The following is an 18,722-nucleotide window of genomic DNA, read 5'->3' as shown; positions in this document are numbered from 1 at the left end:
GAAATTGTGAATAATTTTACATTTTTAATAGTGTCAGAGTAATTTTACTAAATCGACAGAAATGGAAAACTATAACTATTTTTCAATGGCGAAAGAGTGCACTGCATATATACTTATTATACTGATTTAGCATTTTTTTCATTATTTATTCATTTTAGTATGTCTGCCTCTCGTGTGTTTATATGTAGATGCCATGTATTACTATCTCAATCTCCTCATAGAAGTCCACATTTGACTTGACACAAGTTTTAATAAATATAAAAGAAAGTGAGTTGAAAAAATTAGTAGAGCACTAGAGTAATGCATAATTTGGTAAAGTAAGAAAGAGAGAAAAAAATTGGTATAGTAAGAGAGAGAAGGAGAAAAAAAGTAATGGAACTAAAGTTGGTGGATTATGAGGTCCACTTTAAGTTGTTAATTGTAGTAGTATAAATGGTAAATAAATTGATTTATAGGGGTGTAAAGATTTTCTAAAATAGAAAGTTTAAAAGTTACTACTACTATTTTTAAGGAACATAGTACTAAAATGCAAAGAGTTGCTACTTTTAAAAAAGCAAAAGGAGGATAATAAATAGTTAAAGTGGAAATATAATAAAGAAAGATAAAGTAATGTAGAGAAATGGACTGTAGAAGGTACTAGTACACTTTTTAGGCCATCCGCATCCCTGTCTCTTATCCGTCTCTTAACCGTCTCATCTCTTCACTATTCATGGGCCCCACTGTACTTTTCAGCTCATCTCTTAACTAAGAGACAACACCTGCATCCCTCCATCTCTTAACCATCTCATCCCTTAACTATTCATTCAATTTCATTTTTTATTTTTATTTCCAACAAATTCAATTAATAAAAACACACTTCATTAAATAAAATAAAAACATACTTCATTAAAATTATAATTTAAAAGAAAGAGAGATGAGAGAAGAATAGATGTGTGTTTGTATGTAAAATGAAGAATGAGAAGAGTATTTATAGAATATTAAAAAGAATAATAATTTTTTTTTGAAATTGGACCGTTGAACGGTCGTATTACTGTTTTTCAATTTAAATTTTTTTTTTTCGAAAATTCAATTGACGTCATTATTCGGACGCGTGGCTAGCCAGCTCGAGACCGGCCTCTTCCGCGTGCGACGCGTGACGAACTTGCTCATCTCGTCGAGACGAGATGCATGCCGCATCGCCGTCTCAATGCGGTCTCGTCTCTCCGAGACGAGATAGAGCCCTCATCGAGAAGCGATACGGATGCTCTTAGATCTAACTACAACGCACAATACAATCGTGAATTTCTTGAAATGATAATTATGAATATATAATTAAATAAATATGGAGATATAACTAAAAAGAATAGGTAAACATTGAGATTTCTCTAATAAATTTGAAATAAATTTAATTCAAGTGGCGCTACACAAAACATTAAAACACCTCCAAAAATAATGAATATTTGGTCAAATCACGTGCATCCTCGATTTTAATAGTAATTCCTCGGTCCCTGAAAATTTGTTAAAAATTTGCTACCTTTCAGTTTTATCATGTTTGGTAATGTCCATCATATTCCACTAACTCATTCTCGTTCACATTTTATTATAAAACTAATATATATATGCTACCATCTTTTTCAACCAACTTTCTATTACATTTCTTAAAACTTATATTAAATATCTTAAAACTTTACCATCTTTTTCAACCAACTTTCTATTACATTTCTTAAAACTTATATTAAATTTCTTAAAACTTTACCATCTTTTTCAACCAACTTTCTATTACATTTCTTAAAACTTATATTAAATTTCTTAAAACTTGTACTAGGTGAAATGATCAGAAATTAAGGGGGACTCGGAGGGTGCACATTCGTTATCACTTATTTGGCGCCCCAAATTTAGCTCACTGTTCCATTGGAAATTCTAAGACTGAATCAATCAATCAATTCAATGGAGGAAGCAGTAGTCGCCGTAGCTCTAGAAACACTACGTGATCTTCTATTAGAAGAAGGAAGATTGTTAGTCGGCGTTGGCGGCCAAGTGCAGACGCTACAGGTTCAGCTCAAAGAGATCAAGTGTCTCCTCAGAGATGCCGACAGTAAACAGCACCAAAGCCAAACCGTGCGCAATTGGCTCTCACAGATCAGAGACCTCTCCTACCGAGCTGAAGACGTCATCCTTGAATACGCAATCAGAATCTCCTCCGATGGCCGCCGCCGCGGCCTTAAACTATTCCTCCGTCGATTTTGTCTCTGCTACTCGCTCCACCAACTAGGGTCGGAGATCGCGGACATCAAATCGGAGCTCGCAAGGGTCACCGATGATATGAAATCGTACGGAATAAGTAGAATTATCGATGGAGAGGGGAACTCCGTCCAGAATTGGGCGAGGAAGACCTTCCCCGATTTCGAAATTGAAGACTGCTTTGTTGGGAAACAGGATGACCTAAAACGGCTGGTTTCGCTCCTGCTCGACGATGAGCATCGAGTTGTTTCGGTTTGGGGCATGGGGGGTATAGGCAAGACAACCATTGCCAAAAAGGTCTACAATCACATGATTGAGGCTGAAAAGGATCGCTTCGATTCGTTCGCGTGGGTTTGCGTTACTCAGCAGTGTCAAATTCGATCGGCTCAGGAGGATGTTCTGAAGCAGCTTGATCCAGAAAAGGGGGACTGCGTTTCGAGTCTGAGCGACACGCAGTTGGTGGAGAAACTGTGTGAGATTCAAAGAGGGAAGCGATGCTTGATTGTGCTGGATGATATTTGGGAAATTTGTCACTGGGATGGACTCAAGCATGCCTTTCTTGTGCGGAATTTGAAGAGCAAGATTTTGGTGACCACGCGCAAACAGGACGTAGCAGAGATTGGATTCTCTGTGGAGCTTGGCCTGCTTAGCTCGGAGGATTCGTGGGAATTACTAAAGAAGAAAGCATTTCCACACAAGAAAATTCCAGGTAAAAGTCACTGACTCAACTTATATATTAACTTGATCATTCTGATTATTATATTTGAAATCATTATTTTGAATACAGAATTTGCATTGCAAGAAAATCTCATAACTATTGGGAAAGAAATGGTACGGAAATGTGGTTGTTTGCCCTTGGCAATTTCTTTACTCGGAGGGGTCTTGAGTAAGAAAACTTGTGTGAGAGACTGGGAGTTGGTGAATGAAAATATATTTAGAGGTGAAGGGCACGGCGTAAAGGAAAATCAGATTAATGGAGTGCTAAATTCAAGTTATGAAGATCTACCTTATTGTTTGAAGCCGTGTTTTCTCTATTTAGGTAGACTTAAAACAGATGAAACCATATATGCTCCTGATCTGTATAGGATGTGGATAGCACAAGGCTTGATTTCGGATGAGAATTTTAAAGGAAATGATGCAACTTTAACCGATATTGCAGAGCTCTACTTAGGCGAGTTGGTCTCGAGGAGTATTGTTCAGGTTGAGCTTGAGGATGTTATTCCCAAACAAAAATTTAAGATATGCAAACTCCATGATGTAGTAAGAGAGCTATGTTTATCAATGGGGAAAAAGGAGGATTTTGGTGTACAAGTTTTGGATTATCAAGGTGGGAAGTTTAGTACTTTACTGCAGGAAGCTCTGTCTCGTATTAAGACACGACATTTGGCTGTCCATTTTAAAACAGAGCTCCAACTAGAGCATGATGGGATTACTGTCACTTGCGCTGAAGATAATCGCAAGCATCTTAGATCTCTTGAAATACTTAATGATATAGAAAAGAGGCGTATTGAATTCCCTCCGCAGAGTATAGTTGATTTTTGGAAATTCAAGTTGCTTAGAGGTCTAGTTATCTTGAGGTTCAAATTTGCGGACAGAAAGTTACCAAAAGGAATAACTGAACTTGTTCTCCTTAGATACTTACGTCTACGTGAATGTGAACTTGATAGCCTGCCCTCTTCCATAAGCAATTTAGCCTACTTAGATACCCTTGATTTATATCTTTCCAGGAACGTTCGAGTTCCAAACGTGTTGAGCAAGATGTCCAGATTAAAACATTTGCTTCTTCCTCTTTACGACATGGAAAAAATTGGAAATTACAGACTGAAATTGGATGATTGTGTAGATGAGCTGGAGAGTCTAATAGGGTACGATAGTTCAGTGCACGAATTCAAACATATTACAAGAATGGAGAATCTACGACGTTTATCAGCATCAGTAGGTGACAATGAAAGCTTATCAGCTCTTACGAATGCCATTGCAACAAAGTGGAACAAGTTATCATACTGTACAGTTTCAATCAAGAAGGGTTGCGAGTTCACAACAAGTGAAGAAGGGTTGATGAAGTTGAAGCAAGCATTCACATGTCCCAATATTTATGCCTTGAGAGTTTGTGTGAAGTTAGGGAACCTTCTAGAAAAGTGCATAAGCGACATTGTTACCTCAAAAATTGTGAAGCTATCGTTGTTAGAATGCGAGATTGAGCATGATCCAATGGGGATTCTTGGAAAGCTTCCTTCCTTAAGAGAACTGTATTTAGGGCCAAAATCATTTGTCGGAGAGGAGATGACATGTCCTGCATCCAGTTTTCCTTTACTCAAGACGGTTTCTCTAGCTAGATTACCAAACTGGAGGAAGTGGGAAGTGGAGCGAGGAGCCATGCCTCTTGTTGCTGAAGTAACTATTACTCGTTGTCCTCGTTTTGAGAAGATTCCAGAAGGATTCAGTAACATTCAAACTCTTCAAAAATTAGTGTTATCTGAAGTGCCAAGATTGAGGAAAAGGGTTTTGGGATCAGGCCAAGGGGGAGTGGATTTTCACAAAGTTCGCCATGTCCCTTCAATTATCATCAACAAGTCTGTACACAGGTAAACACCTTTTGGTCTGTATATATATATATATGTGTTTTAATGTTTATGATAGTTCATTAGAATTTAGATTGATATTAAGAGATCCATGCAGACCTTGTGTTTTTTTTGTTGAAACAAAATTTATTGGATTGAATCCCATTACTTTTGGATTTAAATTTTACAGGATGAGCGTTCCTCTTCTGGATAGAGACCTTAATAATAAAGCAAATAACATTTGCCGATGAAGTCTATTCCGTTTGTAGCAAAGTCAGAAACACAGTAAAACTCTCCTTAACAAGAGGTTTTTGGTTTCAGTCTGAAGTCATGTCATCTTCCTTTGGTGTTGTAGGTTTGTACCCAAATCTTGTAATGTTCCTCTTTGCACTGTGTCTTATGCAAGTTTATATTATCTCTGTTATGTACAAGTAGTATTTAGTTTAAATACAATGATGCAATATGATTATATTATAGAAATATGTAATATAGCATATAAAATACTTGTCACATCAAATTGTACATGAGGTTACATGTTGAAGAAAAGTCTTCCTTCACCTTGTCTGGAAGTTAAAAGCCCTTATTGAGAAGGCAAAAATGAAGCCAAAAACTAGAGCAAAGGCAGCTACAATAAGGGCGACGTATCCCACAAACTCTTGCTCAAATCCAAAATAATCTCTTATAAATTGCTCCACAGTTTGATTAGTCTCCAACACATCCTGGACGTCTCCGAATTGTGAGGCGATTAATCCATACAAGGTCCATGCCACTGGACATAAATAATAGTACCATCGCCACCATACCGGAATTCTCTGTGTTATCAACACACGAGAAGAGTGAGATTGAGAAAGAGAGAAATTAATTAAAAGTAACTTACAGTTTTAGGGATGAGAAATCCTGAGAAGACGTTCCATAAGCCGTAGAAGGCAGATGAGACTATGGCAGCTATGTTGTGGTTAGGTGTAACGGCAACTGTCATCATCCCATACAACGTGAAATATAGCAATGTCAAGTACGTGAACAAAATGTACCAAAAAAACTTCATCAGGCTCCACTCAAATCCAACCATCGCATACACTATAACGCCGTATATAAGTGTTTGAATCAAGATGTGAGGAAGTTCCACTACAACCTGTCGAGTTTATAGAATATTATGGACATGTCAAAATTTGTAAGACTAACAATCAAAAGATTTGTTTCAGACCTGTCCGAAAGCATAAGGTACAGCTGAATACATTCCGGCTGCTCTTTCCCTGTAAAATACAGTTCTTTCTATGGCGACAACTGGCTGCACTGATGATGCATTCTGTACTCCAAGAAATAGAACGGCAGCATACATAGATCCCATAGCGTTGAAGATGTCTAATGTCTTTGTCCTGATATAAAAAACCGACCCATGTTAGGACTGTGGAACCATATATTTGGATATAATAACATGATGGTTTCAACACTTTAATTCAGGTAAATATATTGTGACTACATGTGCATATATACCTTTTGGAGCCAAGATCCCAAAATATGGTCCCGAGCATTAGGGCGATGAACGTTGTGAATATAATTCTGACAGCAATGTAAGGCGGATTCCTCGAGTATGAGAGGTGCTGTTTCCACAGGCATGCCTTGCATTGGTTGAAGAATGTTTGTGAATAACGACCACTGAAATGTACATCTTTTGAACCTGGGACCGGTTTGTTCAGCTCTGCGATCAATGCTTTATTTCTCCTGATAAACCAAAATATAAGAATGTTTTGTGTATAAGAAAGCGTGTCTCAAGTTTTAACATAGTTTTACTTTACCTGTACAGTTCTGAGCTCTTGTAGAGTTGAGCAAAATCAACTCCTAAAGCAGCTTCTTGAGCTATTGAAGTTACCTCCAACATCCATGTAGCGGGGTTGTAACCATCTTTTATCTTTGCAACTCCATCAATTCCCTGTACACAAAATAGTATAAGATCTTGTTTATCGGTAGTGAATTATTAAATTTTAATTAGGGGAAATTAACTTATATTATCAAGAAATTTCTCATCACCTCAAAATATTGGATTAGTTGAGAACTATGCCGCCCCAATGGACCTACAAAGATCTCTTCGCCTCCCCGTTTCAGCAGCATCAACTGAATTGGCATTTTCTTCAGGTATTTTCTATGTATGTATATGTCTTGCAGAACAAAAGGACTAAAAGTGTTGAAGTACCTCATCAAACGAATCAAAAAGGTCGATGCTTGGTTGATGAATGGTGCATACGACAGTTCTTCCTGTATCCACTGTGTTTCTAACAGCTCTCATAACTATGGCAGCAGCTCTAGCATCAAGCCCTGATGTTGGCTCGTCCATGAAGATGATGGAAGGGTTGGCCACCAGCTCCACTGCCACGGTTAGCCTTTTCCGTTGCTCAGGCGAAAGACCATTTAAACCGTGCAACCCTACTATCCCACCCCTTATTTCAGTAAGCTCAACCAGCTCCATAACTTCTTCTATGAACATCTATTTATTCAATCATTTGTTAATGCAAAGCCACTGTTTATAACCCTACTAGAATTGTAACAGAAATCAGGGGATGGGAGGTGTGACCTTTCGAGTTGCAGATTGGACCTCAGGTGGCAAACGAAGCCAGGCGGAATACAACAAGGACTCATATATGGTAAGATGAGGAGAGTGAATGTCAGTTTGCTCGCAGTAGCCTGAAATTCTGGCAAATGTTTGTTGCTTCTTTGGATACCCAGATATGGTGATTGTTCCGCTGATATAACCTGTTGTCTTCCTCCCCGATAACACGTCCAGTAACGTGGTCTTACCGGCTCCTGTAATTCCCATCAGAGCTGTCAATACACCTGGTCTGAAAGCGCCATTTATGCCTTTGAGAAGCTCCAGTTTATCCTCTTCAACGCCATGAGCTTTCATTTCCTGTCACCATTGAGTATTCATATACATTCTATTTGAATTATTTTTTTTTGAGTTACCATTTGCTGTAAATATTCTTGATCATTACAGTGGCTATCATGTAGATACCTGTGGCATATCGACTAAGTAGCGGATATCTTCAAAAGTAATTGAATGAGGCTGAAATGGTAAGACCATGCCTCTCTTTCTAACAGAATTTGCCTTGACACCTAGGCCATTGCTGCCGCCTTCCACTGGTACGCTATTTTGATCCGCGTGGCTATTCCCAGCTGATGATGGTTGATTATGTTTATTCCATGCAACTTTTGCATTCCTTTCTGCTAATGTTTGTTCAGACAAAACTGGTTGAGGTTTCCCAAAAGCTGCATCAAGAAATCCTTAGTACTTAGTAATTTGGACATTGCAGTTACAACACGTCAACACCATATATAAAATTAGAAAATTAGCAGCTTACGGTTAAGATACATGAGAGCCATTGTGTCCAAGAAATTGAATAGAAAAACATATCCAACAAGAGCTCCAACTCCGATCCAATACCAATATACTTCTGGGAAAAGCCCGCGTGACTTTAAGATTGTCACGCCTAATGCCTCCCCGGAGCTTGAGCTAACCTGTCATTGATTTTTCGATTTTATGCTCGCATAACATTATGTGACATATACTTACATACAACCAAAGTGACTTACATGACTCCAACTCTTTCCAAGAAATTCATTCACTGCTATAGCATTCTGCCCGTACATCATTGGTGACGACCAGTAGCCCCATATCCACCATTTATTGATTTTATCTAAGAACAATAAGAAAAATTGTTACTAATATACTGTTATATTTAAGTGTCACAATAGATCGCACGCACCATAAGCACGCCTACACAAGTTTTTGTAGTATTGAAATATACCTCTTGACACTATAAACCCGCCCAAAACGAAAACAGTAACTAAGGAGCAGGTTCCGAATGAATTGGCAATAGTCATGTTTCTTGCGATTGACCCCATCAATCTAAACATCGCAGAAGCCATCTGGTTCGCCCATAACAGAACCAACCAGTACTTAAAAAATCTGAAAATGAATAAAACAAGTTGGATCACATCAACAAGTAATTATATTTATAACCATATAAATACTAATGCTTATGATTACCTAGTAACATCAGATTGAAATCCAATGCTGTAATAAGTAGCAGCAGCCCAAATGGCAACATCAAGAAAGGAAATGGGAATCCTCAAGATCCAAGCAGGTAGAGAGTAGGACCACACCGGAAAAAACCCAAGATCACGTTGCTTGTACAACACAGGAAGCCTCAGTATACTCAGTGCCATGTCTGAAAATCCATTGAACATTACTACAATCAGTGTGAAGTACAGAGCGGCTAAGTAAATCCCACCGTCTGCTTCTGTTTTCTTGTGCATTTCTGTCCTTAAAAATATCGTCGACGTTATTGCCGCCATCACAGCAAGCTGGAACAAATACAGATCAAATAAAATAACTCATCCCAAAAAAAAATAAGCTTATTAGAAAAGAGTCTATTTGGTCTGGAAACTAGATCAATATGGAACACTGGAGTCCGTAACAGTACCTGAAGTATTCTGAATATGTAAACAGGTGAATTTCTCTTCATAATGAGAAATTCTCGAGAAACATTAGCTTTCAAAACTTGGATTTTGGTGAGGCCGTATTTGTCAGTAGTTAGAGCTGCAGGATGGCTCTTAGCCTTGTCGAAAGGGATGGATAAGTCGTCCCTCATCTGTGTTCCAACGTGAAACGACCAAAATGCTTCGGAAAATTGATCTGCAGAGACAAAACTGTAAGGCTGGTCTCTACGTGCCCAATACTGCTCTTGATCTTTCCTTGATGTTACTTGCTGAAGAAAGTCTGCAATTCCTTTTCTGTCGGGACATCTGAAGCCCAAGCTCTCGAAAAATTCTAGAACGTTCTGTTGAGGGCCTTGGTACACTATTCTCCCGTCAGACAAGAGAATGATGTCGTCAAAGAGTTGGTAAGTCTCGGGTGCAGGCTGCAGCAGTGAAATGACGGCGGTTCCTCCAAGAATGTGGACGGATTGTTTTACTGAGTTCACGATTTGAAAGGTGGTCGAACTGTCCAAACCAGTTGATATCTCATCCATGAATAAAGCTCTTGCTGGTCCAACCAGCATTTCACCTTCAAAACACATTTATATGTTACTTTTCTCCTCTTGTTTGCAGACATTTTAAAAAATTCAATTCAAGTTACCTATTGTCACTCTTTTCTTCTCCCCTCCGGATATCCCTCGAAACAATTCGTTTCCAATCATGGTGTCAGCACAAATATCTAATCCCAATATCTAAAACAACTTGTTTAGTTAGTACTCTAAAATAAGATACACACAATACGATATTGTATTTACAGTTAATTTGGAAATTTCACATGATTCTTTAAGAACAATTAACCCCTTCACAAGGTTACCTTCATAATATAATTTGTCATTATACTGACCTCCTGCCCCTGAATCGAGGCCGCCTACAAGGACAAAACCATTCATATTAACGAATACGAACGCGAACATGAACACAAAACCATGTATATTTGGTTACATTACCTTCATGAAAATGTCAAGATCAGGATCTGGTTTGATGTTAGCCTCTTTCTCCCTCCTCAGTAATTCAGCTAGCATTTCTGCACATGTTCAAATTTATTGCTATGCAGATTAACAAAGAGTAACAGAATTCGCACTTCCAAATCTTGGTAGCATGAAAAAAATAAAAAATAAAAATTGAGATGAATGGTTACCATAAGAAGTTCCAACTCCTTGACAGCGAGCAGAGTAAGCTAGCGTTTCTCTGACTGTCAATTCTCCCAAGTGAATGTCTTGCTGTCCTATATAAGCTGATGTTCGTTGTGGTATGAACTCCTCCATCCCGTGACCGTTGTACGTTACTTTCCCCCTTAACTGCATTGTTTCATATAGAATGTACAAGTTGAGTCCATCCAAATACTGCTAAGCTCAAACTTGACTCATTGATGTTTCAGTTCGAGCTTGAGATTTATTTATCAAGGCTCGCCAATAGCCAAGCAATTTGGTTAATTTATGCAAATGAACCTATTCATAGAAAGAAGTGTTACTTGTAATTCTTGATCAAGTTTTCCTGCTAGTGCTGTGAGCAACGTTGTTTTTCCAGAACTCGGTGGTCCTAAAAGTAGAGTCATTCTGAAGAAGCAAATAAGAAGGGAAAAATAAGTACCAATTGATCAAACAAACGACATGTAAATAGTAGTACTAACATATTGGTGTTTCTAAATGTGTGGATAAATATTACTAATACCTTCCAGCTCTGATGATGCCATTCAGATCATGAAGAACTGATAGTGGTTTCTTTCGACTTGGTAGAATATGTAGCTTTGTCAATAAACCCTTCAATAGTGGATTGGCTCATCTATAGTTAGTTTAATTGTACTGAAATCATATATAGTTGGAAAAAATAATCAATTTTCACCACCCTGCATATTTCATAGTTAATGCATAAATTTTGTGTAACAATAGCGAGTTTAAGCATTACAAAACAAATATTAGGAGTGACATGATTTTAGTGATGCAAAGAGAAATGTTAGTAGGATATTAATTTTTCTGTCTTTTTGTATAACAAATTTAATTGCACACTCCTACTTTTTTTATTACTCCACTACATACTATAAAAGTGTAAGTAAACTTTTTTCTTCAAAAAATTGAAACATGTACACTCAAATGTCACTTAATTTTCTGACATATATAGTTTTATATTATGACACATAATAACTCCATATCACAAGATTGATGTCACAGTTTTATTTAGTGAAACTTGCAAATCTCACAATTCTTTATCAATTATGTCACTGTCGATGTTAGCAGAGAAACAAAATCCCAAGTTAGTTAATGGGAATAATGATTGAACTGTACCTGTACGATGTTAGCAGCGAAGTTCCGTAGTGTTGGGAGTGCTCGGGTGCCCACATAAGTTAGAGCATCAATGCTAAGCTCCTCGAAACGAACTTCAACAGTCGGAAGATGAATCCCAACCCTACATCCGCACTTAATATTATGGTTGAGAAGTTGATGGTAACAGCTTGTAATTTTAGTCTTGTCATGTTTGAGTTTTCAATGCAATAAACTAGAATCGGAGATGAGGCTGCAGTATGGTCTTAGAAAAGAATGAAGTTTAGAGTTTGCGATGTTAAGGTACCTGTCGATGCGACGTTTGATGTTGAGCAGAAAGAGCTCATTGTCTTGGTGTGCAGTGTTGAGCAGTCTATCAACTAGTTTTTTAGAGTCTGCTAATCCAATATTCATCACATCAACCTCTCTGGCGTCACCTTTCTCTTCCGAATACTGCACGCCTTTCCTTATACGCGCATACGTCGGGAGTCTCTGCAGCGCAGCCCATATCAGCGCCGTTTCGTCCTCGTCCCCTTCTCTACTCGACCGCGACCATTCTCTGCTACCTTCTTCCATTGATCTTTTCTGTTTTTTTACTATCTTCCAACCTCTATACATATATTTGTATTGAAGACAAATTCCAATTTGCTGTTTAGAATCCTATCTCTGTCGCTGTTAATTTTATTTTTATATAAGTGGAATTGCTAAGTCAATGTCGTTTTAGGTGTAAATTAGCCGGCCAAGTTTTAAGTTGTCACTACTACTCGGATATATATGTATGGATTACTATAGCCTATAGCCAAATATTTTTGTTCTTATGTTGCTAACATACTTATATATACCACATTATACTGCGATGGCATCGTACAAATCCGTTACTTAGGACATTCTTGTACGGTTGTATTTGTGATTTTCATTCGTCTATTTGTGATTTTATGGTTTATGACTGGTTGAGTAAAACACTGTCAACGTCGTCGTGCAACTAACCAATATCACCCTTAGCCTGATAGAATTAGCCAGAAACCAAGCAAGCTGACACGATTGACATTACTACGCAATATAGTCTAGAATTTCTGCAAATAATAATCGAAATCGGCGATTCAACTTCCATGGATTTGACATATAGGCCATGGCCTGTACACAATGCACTTGTTGCTATCTAATTCCTCTTGTGCTGCTAATTGAGTAAATACAAACTGTATTCACTTGGAGCTGACACTATTGGGCTGTAGTTCTCCACGCATTTGTTGCATTAGTATCTCCTCAATGCTATCAGCGAATGTCGACATGTTATGGCGTGTGAGTGCGTTCAACGAGTTTGCCATTTCCTAATGAATCGTAACACAGCAGAAACATCAACATTTATAGAGCACAAAAACAAAAACAATACTGATATGCATATCTGGCACACATAATGTTTTTCTTCAGTGATGTCTGCCTATGTAAAGATGTATGATAACAGGGAAAAATGCTTTTTAACCTCGCTATTTCGAGAACTAACTGAGAACTGCTTCACAGAAATGCAAGACAATGTATTTGCAGAGCAGATGAAGAACCAGAAATCTGAAAGCTTGATGGCTCGTACATATATATAGGGACTTTGAATAAGCTTGTATTACGTAAGAAAAGGTTTTGAATTTTGTTTCACGATGTCCATGTTCAAGAAGTAGAACACACACACCACTTACCAAAATCTTGCAAAGAAAGCTCAAAGAAATTTCTTTAGAATACTGGCTTGTGCTCTTGAGTGATATTAACTCCAATGCCAGATCTGATAATGGCCAACCTTGAGGCAACTTTATGAAAGCATCAATCCCACCTACCATATGAGCTACTATTGTGTCCTCCCTGTCTAGGTACTCAAACGAGTGTCTGAAAGAATACAATGTTATAACTTGAAAATAATTTGATAAAGAAAACTAATATAAAAATGTAAAACAAACCAACAAAAGGGAAAATAAGAAATTCCTCCCTATCAAGGTTATAACAGTATCACCAGACTGGGGGTCATTTGAGTAATACAACCCTTTCAATGGGTACTAGGGGACAACTCTCTGGTACACTACTCAAACAAAGAGGTAAATTACAAGAGGTATAAAGAAAGATTTGGCTAGATACAAAGATTTAAAACCATGTTAAAAGCCAAATTCTAATTCGCTAACTTCGTTATCACTAACAACCTTTTTTTCATGCAATTTTCATCTTAAAAAAATTGTTGAGTTACAGTCTATAATTTAGGACATGTTGTAGACAGGGTAAACAACAGCATTAAGTGAGATTTTTTATAATATGATGGTTGTTGTGTCCAATTCATCCACTATTCTGAAGGCTTAATATATGGATGTTAAAACAGACAGAAGGAAAGTAACGGGGGCAAAAAGAAAAGAAAAACTAAAGCTGAATTATTGAGTCAAAATTTCATCACTCTCATTGGTGTTTTTAATTTATTGAATATTCATTTTTACAGTTTTAACAACTAATAACTAGATTCAACCCCTCCAAGATGACGAATTCGAAACTACACTGGGCAAAGTGAACAAATATTATAAGCTCAATTTACCAACCAATGAACCACAACACTGACCTTGAGTTATTTGCATGCTTGACAACGAATCGTCTAAGTGAAGAAAGGGCAATTCTATCTTGCACCCTCCTCACAAGAAGTTCCAAGGACGACCTGGTCTCAGTGACTGAGTATGCAGAATAATGCTGCCTGGAGGCACAACGGTAAAAAATCATACAACTAATAAACACAATAGTACAAAATAGAATAGACAACAGAGCCTTAGATTCAGCATTTCTTATGGAACTATAAAGATAGGCCTTCAAGCAAATAGAACTAAGATAAACTTGATGTATATCAATAGATTACAAAATTTTGAAAGTACAATGATGCATTTCCAGTCATGTTTATTAAAACCTTTCAAATCCCACCATAAGTTATGAGCACAGGGAAAGATCTAGTTGGGGTAGTTATAAATAAACTCATGCTTATTTAGATTCTGTAAAAGGTCTAGTGGAGCAAAAGTAAGAAAAATTTATGTAGGATAGCTACAACATAATTCATGGGTAAAATCTATGCAGGAACTAACAGGATGCAATAATGGAAGCTATACCACATGCCCTAGTATTGTTATTGTCATTTATTGCGCATGGATGCATATATGTGACTCTGATATGTGGCCTAGGCTACAATACAATTTAAGTCATAACAAGCATAAATCCCTGGATAGTTCCATATCAGCCGGTATCCCTAAAATACAGTAGTATATCAAAAGAAAAACAAAGCATGTTCGAAATTTCAAATCTTCAGCTAGATAAATAAACAAAATTAAAGGCTAATTAATTTGAGGAATCAAAATCAGAAATTAATGGGATGAGAAGGCTGGAGTTACATACACAAGAAGGCACTCTCTGATTTTATCTAAGGTGAAAGGTAAACAAATTAGATTTTTGAAATAGTTACATTTTAGTTTATGTTGCCATCCCTCTAAAAGTAACCATCTGGCATATAATTCACATTCATTCTATTTTTATCTACTATGCCTTTGGTCATGATTCACTAATCACTACCCAAAAAAACATAAAACCTACACCTGCAAACTAAGCCTGAGCATGCTGTGCATCATAGCAAGGCAAAATTCCTTAGTGGTGATACAACTTAGCAATTAGCCAATTACTACTATTTTTCATCATCAGTCCTCTCTGATGACAGCTAGAGAGCATTCAGCAACAATCCTTTTCTTGCCACTCCTAGAGCATTTACCTATATGTCAAGGCTTGTTTCAATTCATTGAACGTTCATGATCCCACAGAGGCAAACCAACTAAATATCTAGCTGACCAATTTTAATTATAAACCCCAATACAAACAATAAAAACAAGAGCAAGAAAGACAACACAGAAAGAGCTTACAAACCTAAAAGCTTTTGTAGCATCAAGAATGTCACCAATGTATACGTCATTTGGAAATATCTATACCATTCAACAGGGAAAAGATTAGCATATAAGATGTTAAAGCTGTAAAAACATGATTTTAAACAATCACAAAGATAATCAAAGAGTATAACTGAAATAGTCAAGTTCAAGCAACATAATTTTCCCCTAATGTTGGTTGTTAATGTTGCTCTCATCTGAAAAGAATTTTATCATGAATTGTACTGAAATAATGAAGAGCATAGCCTACCTCAGCATTCTTTGGTTCCCATACGTCATCCACAATTTCTATTATCAGTTCATGATTCAATTCCAAGGGTTCAATGATACTTTCAATATCCTGTTTGTGCAGTACAGTTTCAAAATATGGAATATATGTCTTCAAGGATAATCTAATGTTGTTCCCCTCAATCTCGATCACTTTGACACCTGTAAATGCTTCCTCAATTTTCTCAACAGCTTCAAACCTGACAACTCAACAGTTAAGTGGCAACTTATAAAGAGAAGGAGAACAATGACTCAAAATTTTCTGAAAGGGCCAAAAACCTTTTAAAATTAGAATCAAGATCTTGCAATGACTTCAAAGTTCTCTTCTTCTTCTCAATCTGATGACTCAATTCTAAGATCTGAACATAAAGCACAAAAAGGCACAAATGTTCAATAGACAGTGGTTTTGCTTGCCAACAAGGAATTGAACTGAGATGAGGTTAAGCAATGGGGGGCGAAGAAAGCGGGCTGCAGTTTAGAATATCATCTAAGTTCCATGAAGCTAAAGAATTATAATAAAAATATAACAACTAGTATGCCATTTCACTGTTGAATTTACAAATAAAAAAGAAGCATGCTTTTGAGAAAAATAGGATACTAAATTATCTACACTTATTTTAACAACATATGATGCTTCACGATTATGAAAGTAAGTGCGTATTAGTGTTGAACCAAGCTTCATGAACCTTAAAGTTGGAGCTTTGTTCATTAGAGGAGTTAGCATGACCATCTGCTAAAGATGAGAGGTCTATTTGAGTATTCCTGTTTGCACCCGCATTCTGCACAAAGAATATCGAGCTTTAGCAGGTTAGTAACTTAATAAGAGTAAATAAAAGAAACACAATATCTCTTCAAGAGTACCAACTACCAACTTATCATTCAAGATCTATGGCTTCAATTTTGAGAGGAAAGGCCCATAGTTCAGATAAATAAACACATCCAGATCAGCATGCCAGAAGACTGATGTAATGCTAGGTATTGTAACTTATTCAAAACAGTAAAAAGTAGTTCTCTGATCCTTCTTTTCCCTCCCTCTGAAATGTAAACTGAAAATTGAGGGAGTGTCTCAAGTATATTATTTTGATAGAGCAAGCAGATTATACGGCTTTCTTTTGCCCAACACAGCTCCAAAATTTCAAAATTGAAATACTTTTAGCTAATCAATGGATGTCCAAAATCCTATCTCCATAGAATATCAATTGAATTACTTACTGCAAAATGCACTTCAAATTTCTCCCATTTTGTGATCACTGATTTTTTCTACTGAAACACATGTTTTTAACTTATATCAGATTGCCTAATTTACTATTGTGCGCTCATGTTTCCTTTCTGTATGAAAAATATATCCTTTAATATCACAGGTGCATGGGGTTCGGACCCAGTAGCAATACTATGGCATAACATGCTCTGCTGCTGGAGCATTCATTCTCAACTAAATTGCTAGAAGAGTCCATCAAACACTTATAAGGATAAAGCATTTCCCTTTTGCGGATCACATTGCATTAAACACTCTTATAAAGTAGTCCATTCGCTTCCTCGTGTTTATTTGGGCACTAAACAGTTTTATCCTTCCATAATGTCCCTCCTCTCACCCCTTCTAGTCCCTTCCACCAACAGATGACTCCCCGTGTTCTACCAACATTCACTAACCCTGCCACCACCATTTGCTATATTTTATTAATAACATAGTAACATACACCTTTCTGGAAAAGGACTCTTAAACCATGAATAGGCTGGTATTAAAATATCTGAGTAACATTAATTTTAGCATGCCTAAGTGAACTGCAATTGTCTTTGGCATTGAAGAAATTACTCTAAAACCAAGCAAAATAATTTCTTTAAATACTTTGGATCAGGTAACGAACCCGTGACTCTATAAATTCCAATAAGCAACATAATTTCTCCAGCTCAGTATCCAGTTTGTCATAGTCTGCATTTCAGGAAAATAACATAAATTTATATAAAACAGAAAGTTACTGTACAAAAATTATTCTGAAAAGTAAAAGATGAAATTCCGACCTTCCACGCATCTCCTTTGAAGCTCCCCAACTTCATTTTCGACAGCTACATTCTCACCCTCCACTTCACTAAGCTCCTTGTTCAATTGCCCCAGTATTTCATCTAAAGTTTTAAAAATCAACCAATTTTGACTAGCCAAAAATAATAAATGTAATAATTTACAATAATACTCCATTTTCTGATAACTAGCATATCTTACCTAGGTCTTCCCGTGATAATGAGCTTAAATCCGATAACAACTCCGACGAAATCCAATCAATTTTACTCTGAGAAAAAGGTACAATTCTCATTCTCAATCCATTCGAAACAAGAAAGAGAACAAATAAAAATAGTTTTTCAGCCGCATACCTCAAGCTCAAAACCGACGTCATTTATGAACTCCTCCACCTCCCCAACTCCAAGCTCAGAATTTTCATCGACATTTCTGAGCTCCGCAATATCACTGTCGTTCATAGTAAAACATACATAGCGAAATTGAAACCCTTTTCATTCTTTATAGAAAATTCCACTTCAAGATTTTGCATTTTGAGTGAAATTGCAGTACCTTTGGAGAGCGTTGAGATCAATTAGTTGAGGGGAAATAGTGTTACTTGGTTCGCTCATGATTTTTTCTCCCAAACCTACAGAGTTTTTTGAAAAAAAAAAAATTTCTATCTATATAGATCTGTCATTTGAAATCCCGCCAAACGACAATGATTTAACTTTTTGCTTTCGATCAAAACTCAGTTTATATTAAACATTTTAATTAAAGAATTTAACCCAAGTAATTTACGTTTTCAATTTATAAATATTTTATTTTATACTTCTTCCGCGAAAAAATAGTCTTAACGTAATTTGGTAAATAAAACACAAATGTATCCTTGAAATTAAAATATGAAGACCGACCCGTTTGAGGGGAAAACCCGGATCCAGACTATATCGAGCTTATC

The 18,722-nt window shown here is 36.8% G+C and overlaps 3 protein-coding genes across 4 annotated transcripts; 1 reads left to right on the top strand and 2 right to left on the bottom strand.

The window, feature by feature from the left end:
* The first annotated feature begins 1,855 nt into the window (after positions 1-1,855).
* LOC125194350 (putative disease resistance protein At1g50180) lies at positions 1,856-5,196 on the top strand. 2 transcript variants are annotated; one of them, XM_048092521.1, is made up of 3 exons: positions 1,856-2,929; positions 3,008-4,805; positions 4,972-5,196. In XM_048092521.1, exons 1-3 carry the CDS (start codon positions 1,927-1,929, stop codon positions 5,030-5,032), a joined length of 2,862 nt encoding a protein of 953 aa, XP_047948478.1. In that variant the 5' UTR covers positions 1,856-1,926; the 3' UTR covers positions 5,033-5,196. The 2 variants fall into 2 exon arrangements, with proteins under 2 accessions (XP_047948478.1, XP_047948479.1); XM_048092522.1 differs by having other exon boundaries at positions 1,858-2,929; positions 4,064-4,805.
* A 783-nt stretch (positions 5,197-5,979) lies between these two features.
* On the bottom strand, positions 5,980-12,140 carry LOC125194351 (pleiotropic drug resistance protein 1-like). The gene is made up of 20 exons (XM_048092523.1): positions 11,880-12,140; positions 11,597-11,717; positions 10,986-11,074; positions 10,786-10,870; positions 10,453-10,612; positions 10,262-10,338; positions 10,129-10,182; positions 9,916-10,006; positions 9,260-9,843; positions 8,824-9,140; positions 8,582-8,742; positions 8,367-8,470; positions 8,135-8,291; positions 7,789-8,042; positions 7,351-7,683; positions 6,973-7,263; positions 6,810-6,893; positions 6,578-6,711; positions 6,276-6,503; positions 5,980-6,157 (listed from the first exon to the last, which is right to left on the bottom strand). The coding sequence occupies exons 1-20, from the start codon at positions 11,984-11,986 to the stop codon at positions 5,980-5,982; spliced, it is 3,609 nt and encodes a 1,202-aa protein (XP_047948480.1). The 5' UTR covers positions 11,987-12,140.
* A 492-nt stretch (positions 12,141-12,632) lies between these two features.
* Positions 12,633-18,476, bottom strand: LOC125192915. Its single transcript, XM_048090592.1, has 12 exons — positions 18,338-18,476; positions 18,142-18,235; positions 17,993-18,059; positions 17,794-17,895; positions 17,640-17,704; positions 16,461-16,553; positions 16,054-16,133; positions 15,758-15,974; positions 15,491-15,546; positions 14,157-14,285; positions 13,261-13,444; positions 12,633-12,900 (listed from the first exon to the last, which is right to left on the bottom strand). Exons 1-12 carry the CDS (start codon positions 18,394-18,396, stop codon positions 12,775-12,777), a joined length of 1,272 nt encoding a protein of 423 aa, XP_047946549.1. The 5' UTR covers positions 18,397-18,476; the 3' UTR covers positions 12,633-12,774.
* Positions 18,477-18,722: the final 246 nt, after the last annotated feature.

The sequence above is a fragment of the Salvia hispanica genome, chromosome 6, assembly GCF_023119035.1.
Source record: "Salvia hispanica cultivar TCC Black 2014 chromosome 6, UniMelb_Shisp_WGS_1.0, whole genome shotgun sequence".
Lineage (NCBI taxonomy): Eukaryota > Viridiplantae > Streptophyta > Magnoliopsida > Lamiales > Lamiaceae > Salvia > Salvia hispanica.
Note: the sequence above shows the minus strand (reverse complement) of the source record. Positions and strands in the feature narration are given on the sequence as shown.

What these genes read in the sequence shown, in the direction of transcription:
- LOC125194350 (XM_048092521.1), top strand. Translation starts at nt 1,927, where the DNA reads ATGGAGGAAGCAGTAGTCGCCGTAGCTCTAGAAACACTACGTGATCTT. An exon ending in TCCACACAAGAAAATTCCAG is followed by an intron (nt 2,930 to 3,007) that starts GTAAAAGTCACT and finishes TTTTGAATACAG; the next exon opens with AATTTGCATTGCAAGAAAAT. An exon ending in ATCAACAAGTCTGTACACAG is followed by an intron (nt 4,806 to 4,971) that starts GTAAACACCTTT and finishes TAAATTTTACAG; the next exon opens with GATGAGCGTTCCTCTTCTGG.
- LOC125194351 (XM_048092523.1), bottom strand. Translation starts at nt 11,986, where the DNA reads ATGAATATTGGATTAGCAGACTCTAAAAAACTAGTTGATAGACTGCTC. An exon ending in GGCTCTCATGTATCTTAACC is followed by an intron (nt 8,043 to 8,134) that starts GTAAGCTGCTAA and finishes TTCTTGATGCAG; the next exon opens with CTTTTGGGAAACCTCAACCA. An exon ending in TCCAATCTGCAACTCGAAAG is followed by an intron (nt 7,264 to 7,350) that starts GTCACACCTCCC and finishes TTGAATAAATAG; the next exon opens with ATGTTCATAGAAGAAGTTAT.
- LOC125192915 (XM_048090592.1), bottom strand. Translation starts at nt 18,396, where the DNA reads ATGAGCGAACCAAGTAACACTATTTCCCCTCAACTAATTGATCTCAAC. An exon ending in TGGAATTTATAGAGTCACGG is followed by an intron (nt 16,554 to 17,639) that starts GTTCGTTACCTG and finishes TTCTTTGTGCAG; the next exon opens with AATGCGGGTGCAAACAGGAA. An exon ending in GGGAACCAAAGAATGCTGAG is followed by an intron (nt 15,547 to 15,757) that starts GTAGGCTATGCT and finishes TGAATGGTATAG; the next exon opens with ATATTTCCAAATGACGTATA.